Below are 6,881 nucleotides of genomic sequence, written 5' to 3' on the forward strand. Positions count from 1 at the left end.
TCGGTCCTTTTCTTAACCCGGAAGCGGCGAAGGACACGCGATCCTGAATGCTGTCGCATAGATAGATTCTGCCCTTTCCGGGCGAGATGCTTGGATTGTTTACTTAGTTTCTTGGTTCGGTTGGTCGATTGATGATGGCTTGGAGCTAGCTAAGCTAAGCTAAGCCAGCGGTTGGGAGGCGAGCGATCCCGACAGCGATGTGTCTCCCAGCACGCTTGCTTTCTGCGTGCGTGGAGCTTGTTTATTGCGTGGGTGCAACGACCCCAACCCTCCCTCCCTTGCTTGCCGTGCCGCGCCACGCCACGCCAAGGAGAGGCTGGGCCACAAATGCTGCTTGTCTCTTTTCTTCTGGGTCACTACTAGTTCCTTGTACCCATCACATCGCCACCTTATTCTTCTTCGGAGTCGAGAGCTTCGTGCCCTCCAATCGGCGGTCGGCGCACGCTCTATCTGTTTCGCGGATCATCTATTTGTGAAGCAGTCATTGGTTGACCCAACTTGGTGATTCACAGCGGCGTGCTCCCCTGTGTTTCGCCGCTCGCTGTAAGAATTTTGCTTCTGCCGGCGGATCCGATCTAACACGACTTTTGCTGTTGTGGCGTATTTTGCAGACCCGGCTGCAGCGATGGAGAAGGAGGCGAGCAGCTCCAGCGACGTGTCTGCTTCTCATGTAGGCCGTGTTAGGAATCGTAAGCGCCCTAATGAGGTTGGTTATTTTTCTCTTGGAATCTTCCTCCTTACAGCTCTTTGGCTTGCTTTCCGTGGTGTTCGCAAACGGATACGCTCTTTAGTTTCTCAGCGCTGTGATGGTCCGTATTATCAGGAGAAGCGAAAGTTGTTGATTGTTTTTTCCTTCCAAATTTAGTCATTAATGAGATGGCTATGCTACAAACATTTACCAGCTACATTTTGAGGAACCACCTCGACCTAAGGTGCTTGTACTATGCAGAAAGAAACGTAATCCTCTACTTCCGTTGTATGATAGGAAAAAAGCATGAAGCCGAGCAGGCACAAAGTAGTACCAATCGTTCACTTATTCCAGGCTTAATGGAGCATTTGTTGAATAGACTAACATGGGAGCATGCTGGAAAGATAGAGCATCCACCCGTTATATGCTGAGAACCACTCGTTTCATTTATTCCGTGGTTAATGGAGTATTTGTTGAGTATACTAACACGGGAGCATGCTCGAAGATGGAGAATCCACCTGTTTTATGTTGACAAACACAATTCCTTTTTGCAGCTAATCTTTTTTCTTTTCTTCAGGTCATGACAGACGGGAATAAAGCCAATGGACAGACTTTGCTTGTTAGCGACCGGAACAAGTATAAGTCGATGCTTATCCGTACATATTCTACTGTTTGGATGATTGGTGGCTTTGCATTCCTAGTTTATATGGGTCATCTTTATATCTGGGCCATGGTGGTTGTCATTCAAATATTCATGGCGACAGAGCTTTTTAACCTACTCAGAAAATCCAGTGAAGAAAAACAACTGCCAGGGTTCAGGCTTCTGAACTGGTAGGTGCCAGCTTGCCAGGCTATTCTGATCCTACTATTGTTTTGAATGGAAAATTGCCAACAACTCAATAATGTACCTGTCACCATTGTAATGCAGGCACTTCTTTTTCACAGCAATGTTGTTTACATATGGACGCTTTCTTAGTCGGGAGCTTGTTAACACAGTATCTTCAGATCACTTGTTGTATAAGCTCGTCAGCGGCCTAATAAAGTATCAGATGTTTATTTGCTATTTTCTTTATATTTCAGGTAAGTTACAGTATGTTTTGCGGAAATAATGTCAATTAGTAATTATTCACTGCAAAATTTCGTAGTGTTAAGAATATTTCAGAACGTGCTAATATGTGTAAAGACCTTGTCCAAAAGATAGTAGCTCATCACCCATGACATTTATGCTCTGCTTGGCTGGCACTTTGGTTATTATTTGATTTGATTATAGGTTCTCCAGTCGATGTAAATGACAGTGCACCTGTGGCATTAGTAATTATTCATGCAAACATAGTGGAAATATTTTGTTGTCTACTTGACCTATTTTGGATGGGTGTTAGTGTTTGGGAATGTGAAGCACTATAAGTTTATGTAATGAACACAATATGTTACGCAAAAGCTGCTTCTCTTTGACTTGTGCAATTTGTTTGGTCGCATGAGTTTTGCATAGACATTCCTCCCTCTAGTAACCTGCCTGTCTTGTCTTGCTAACGTCTATTTCATATCTTCCGTAAAACTAATGTATAATTCTGATGATCCAGGATTTGTATGGTTTATTTTGACACTGAAGAAAAAGACATACAAATACCAGTTCAAACAGTATGCCTGGACACACATGATCCTTTTAACGGTTTTTGCGCAATCTTCTTTCACGGTTGCAAATATATTCGAAGGAATGTTCTGGTAAGCCATCTATTTATCTTGTTAGCGTGCTTTTCTTTACAGTTTTCACTTGCTGACTTGAGTGAAATGTTTATCCATTTCTAATCAGTTTTGACGTTTGGCATGTATTTGTTCAAACATCCAAGTTTCTTGGTTTAAAAAGCACCTGAAGTTGTTGAAGTAACTTTAGATGCTTAATTTCTTGTACAGCCGTAAAAAATATTGTTGCCATGAAGTCCTGAACCTCTTCAACATACTAGGAATTTCCCAGACTACCACCCAATGTGTTTCCTTCACAAAAGCTATAACCTACAGTTCTTACTTTGGTTACAGTGGCAACATCACTCAATCGGCTATATTAACCCATTTGCGATTTTGTTCTAGTATGAGTCTGACCTACCACTGTAAGAACATCCAGGTCCTCACCAGAAGGATAATAAAAGAAACTTTAGGAGTGCTGGCCGCAACAGCTATACTCAAACTGCCAAACGTTTATGCATGTTGCTGTTTGATATCTGTGCCTTGCTATATCCGTTTTTTCCTTTTATCCGAGTTGAGTTAAGCTACTTTATGACAATAGCACATCAATAAGTAATATATACTGTTGACAAAATTCTCTAATTTGGTTCTATGCATGTTAACTAGGCGACTAACTATTGATATTTTAGCCTGTGCATTTGACAAAGTCCATACATCTTCAATGCTATGCTTGTACAGGTTTCTTCTACCTGCTTCACTTATTGTGATCAATGACATTGCTGCCTATTTATTTGGTTTCTTTCTCGGGAGAACACCATTGATCAAGTTATCTCCAAAGAAAACATGGGAAGGCTTTATTGGTGCATCGGTGACAACCATCATCTCTGCTTTCCTGGTGAGATGAAAGCCCTGGTTTATGTACTTAAGTTACTAACACCTTCAAGGGGTTGAATCCGTAAATAGTTTAGGTTGCACATTTGATGCACAAAATGATTTCAGATTCTTCATTTGTAGCTCTTTATAATAGCATTTTGTCACTTTCACTTATTTTCTTTGGCAGCTAGCGAATGCAATGGGCCGCTTCCAGTGGTTTACATGCCCAAGAAAGGTAACTTATTATTTCTTCCAGGACACGTGACTGTTAGTTGGCTTAGCAAATTGGTGTACTGTTGATTTTATTCATAGTTTTTATTTTGGTAATATTTTCAGGACCTGTCAACAGGGTGGCTTCAGTGCGATCCTGGTCCTATGTTTAATCCAGAGCATTATTATCTGGGAGATTGGGCACCACATTGGGTAAGAAGAAATATATCCTTTTCAATTTGTTAGTTTTAATACTATTTTCTCTACTATATAGGCTGGCATAAGCATAAAGTTCAAACTTCTAAACCCCCTTGCACACAACCGTTGCCTCGGTCCAAAAAACAAACCTCGACTCCAAAACCGCTTGATTGATAACTCTCAATCTTCAGCAAGACAAGGCACATCATCCCCCTTGAGTAAAATTACTCTAGCTTCATCCTTCGTGGCTAGTGTGGCGTTTTGACATGCAAGTGGTTTTGTATGACATGTCAACCAATCAGCAGAATCAGCAAATAACCAAAAATGATGGTGGGACTATGTGGTGTCTCGGAACTTCTTTCCTCTGTTTCTCGTTCTCCATGGTTCTTCCTGTTAAGCTTCATGCACTAGCCAACGCAACCAAAAGTACGAACTGATGGAAAGGGTTAGTGCAATCCACATATACTGTATCACCCCCTTTCACGTGTGACGGGGAAGACAAGTCAACACGTGCAACCGAAAGAGAGCGACGACGCGCGGAACTCACGTATGACTCAAGAGGCCTCTACGTGGACACAAAGGGGGGCTACCAGCAATTTTTTTAATAAATTGCGAAAACCAGGACTTGAACTCAAGACCCTAATACCATGTTAAGCTTCATGCACTAGCCAACGCAACCAAAAGTCCGAACTGATGGAAAGGGTTAGTGCAATCCACATATACTGTAACACTTCCTTCCTACTGCACATTCGCAGCAGCCGACAGGGAAGTGGAGCACATCAGCAGCGGCGCTGACTCTATTCCTTAGCTATGGAAGCAGAGGTAGAAGGATCAGCAGCAGCCAGTCATATGCAGAGCACGGCAGAAGCGGCGGCAAGAATCTTGAGCTGGAGAAGGTCCTGTATCCAGATGGAGTTTAGTCTCAAAGGAGTTGTGGAGTTCTCTGCGGGTAGTAGCTGCTGTCCATGACATGTTAGTCCCAGTCTTGTGTCAGTTGAAGATTAGAAGTAATATTACGGGTACCCCTCTTGATAATTGGAAAGGGTCAACGCTGTGTTTGACAATCAAGAAAAAGTATGTCACATATTTGTCTGTCCTCCTCCCGACAGTAATTATCCCGATGTGGTGATGTGAACCAAGGTTAATAACAGAGCACTTGTTGTGGCTGCTAATGCGACTTAAAAGCAGCATTTACATTAGGGAAGTTTAACATGTAGGTACCATGTTTATTAAAATCACAGGGCTTTTGGGTAAGGTCAAATCTAGTGGTTGAATAACCAATGAGGATGTTTATCCCTTTTGGTCCGTGAAAGGTTAAAACAAGCATACTCACGTCATTTGCATGTGACCAAGTGCTCAGCTGAACCAACAGACTATTCTTTTCCCGTATCCATCAAATCCCTCCTGCTTGATGAATTAGTGCTACTTTATCATGATAATTGATATATTTACGTACTTGGTTGTTTCCTTACTGGTTTTGTACCATCTTTACAAAGTTTATGGATCTTTTAGTCATGAACATTTTCTGCTTACTTGTCTCTTGACAGTTTCCATGGAAAGATGTGTTCCTAATGCCTGTGCAGTGGCATGCTTTAGCCCTTGGTTTGTTTGCATCGATAATTGCACCATTTGGTGGATTTTTCGCAAGTGGCTTCAAGAGGGCTTTTAAAATAAAGGTGTGTACTGCTACATTATCATTGCTTTCTCTGGGAATACTAAAGTATGGAAATTATGCTGTTTTTTACTTCCATTAATATCTTCAAATTTTATAGGATTTTGGCGACAGTATACCTGGGCATGGTGGAATCACTGACCGAATGGACTGTCAAGTAAGTCATCGCAAAGAACATTTACATGCTGGCTATGAAACATATATATGCATATACCTCAACATTCTACATTAATTTTTATGAGGAAGCATGTGGTTAGCAATTCAATTGTGAACCAACTTATTGACGTAAATGCCCAAGCTTGTTGTTTAGAGTAAAGAAGAAATTACTGAGAAGACTTGATTATGCAAAGTTGAATGAGCTTGTTTAAGATTCGTTATGTATCATATATTCCTAGTCTGTGCAGTTTAGCTGAAAATGACATTTGTTCTCGTATATTTTCCCCAGATGGTCATGGCAGTTTTTGCATACATATACCACCAGTCATTCATCTCACCGCACAATTTCTCTGTTGACGCAATCTTGGATCAGGTCCGTATCTGTAGCTCCTTGTTGGTTTTCGTTTGATCTTACTATTATCCTGTTCATCGTGGTTCTCATCCATTCATGGCCTACTATATTTCTTTTGCAAACACACAGATCTTAAGAAACCTGACGTACGAGGAGCAGAGAAACTTGTATGAGCAACTCGGGGAGATGTTAGGCAACTTATGCAAAGCTGATAAACTGTCTGCTTGCTTATGAAAAGCACACAATACGATACAGTAGGCTGGCTGTGTATGTTATTTATTTGAGACCTGAGTTCGCCGCCATGAATGTAGCTCTAGATTCACCGTGTACAGCATCGTCGTCGGAGCTCCTCTGTACCCTTGTGAGTTGTGATGGAAAACATTGTACAGAACGAATGTATGGACTATGGTTGATAGGGCTAACTAATTTAATTAGGTGCTTGATTCGCTGTGAACTTGTTGCTACTTCTTTTCTTCCCCTGCTATTGATTTATTAATTTGCCCGAAGCGCTTGTTTGTCGTAATCGGAGATGGAAAACTTATATTCCTGTAAACCCTCGCTTTGTTGGACCTCAATATTTGGAGAGCTGCACGCAAAATATTTGAAGTCTGCATGTTTCCGTTGCCCCTCTCATCTACATTAACAGTATGTACTACTCTCCGGTTCATTCAAAGTATTTGAAGTTCAAGGTTTGTCCTAAGTCAAAACATCTTTAAGTTTGACTAGTACTATGTGGCATGCCAAATTGTTTGATGTTACGGGCCTGTTTGATTCCCAGCCACACTTTGCTAAGCCAAAATTTGGCAGCCGCAGTTTAGTTGACATATGTCTGTTTTTTGTCACACTTTATTGTCGTTATGGTCCATTTGTCATAGAGTCAATTTTTTTGTCAACTTTTGCCGCGTTCGTTTTTTCAGCCACATTTTGTGGCTTGCCACACTTTAATGGCTTGTCACACTTTGGCTTGGTAAAATTAGTCTCCAACCAAACAAGCCCTACATCTTTTTTGCATGTCACCATATGTCCGTAATACAACCGTTTGCATCGACATC

At 41.4% G+C, this 6,881-nt stretch overlaps 1 protein-coding gene across 2 annotated transcripts; it reads left to right on the forward strand.

The window, feature by feature from the left end:
• Positions 1-355: 355 nt before the first annotated feature.
• LOC123426172 (phosphatidate cytidylyltransferase 1-like) lies at positions 356-6,335 on the forward strand. Of its 2 annotated transcripts, none has more exons than XM_045109979.1 (12): positions 356-501; positions 612-706; positions 1,266-1,519; positions 1,617-1,768; positions 2,269-2,410; positions 3,107-3,263; positions 3,429-3,476; positions 3,578-3,664; positions 5,197-5,325; positions 5,422-5,478; positions 5,767-5,850; positions 5,959-6,335. In XM_045109979.1, the coding sequence occupies exons 2-12, from the start codon at positions 626-628 to the stop codon at positions 6,061-6,063; spliced, it is 1,296 nt and encodes a 431-aa protein (XP_044965914.1). In that variant the 5' UTR covers positions 356-501; positions 612-625; the 3' UTR covers positions 6,064-6,335. The 2 variants fall into 2 exon arrangements, with proteins under 2 accessions (XP_044965914.1, XP_044965979.1); XM_045110044.1 differs by having other exon boundaries at positions 356-487.
• Positions 6,336-6,881: the final 546 nt, after the last annotated feature.

Source organism: Hordeum vulgare, chromosome 1H (genome assembly GCF_904849725.1).
Source record: "Hordeum vulgare subsp. vulgare chromosome 1H, MorexV3_pseudomolecules_assembly, whole genome shotgun sequence".
NCBI classification, from domain to species: Eukaryota; Viridiplantae; Streptophyta; class Magnoliopsida; order Poales; family Poaceae; genus Hordeum; species Hordeum vulgare.

Excerpts from the sequence above, each read along its gene's own strand:
- LOC123426172 (XM_045109979.1), top strand. The coding sequence starts at position 626 with ATGGAGAAGGAGGCGAGCAGCTCCAGCGACGTGTCTGCTTCTCATGTA. Across the intron at positions 2,411-3,106 it reads ATATTCGAAGGAATGTTCTG|GTTTCTTCTACCTGCTTCAC; the intron begins GTAAGCCATCTA and ends ATGCTTGTACAG. Across the intron at positions 3,477-3,577 it reads GGTTTACATGCCCAAGAAAG|GACCTGTCAACAGGGTGGCT; the intron begins GTAACTTATTAT and ends TAATATTTTCAG.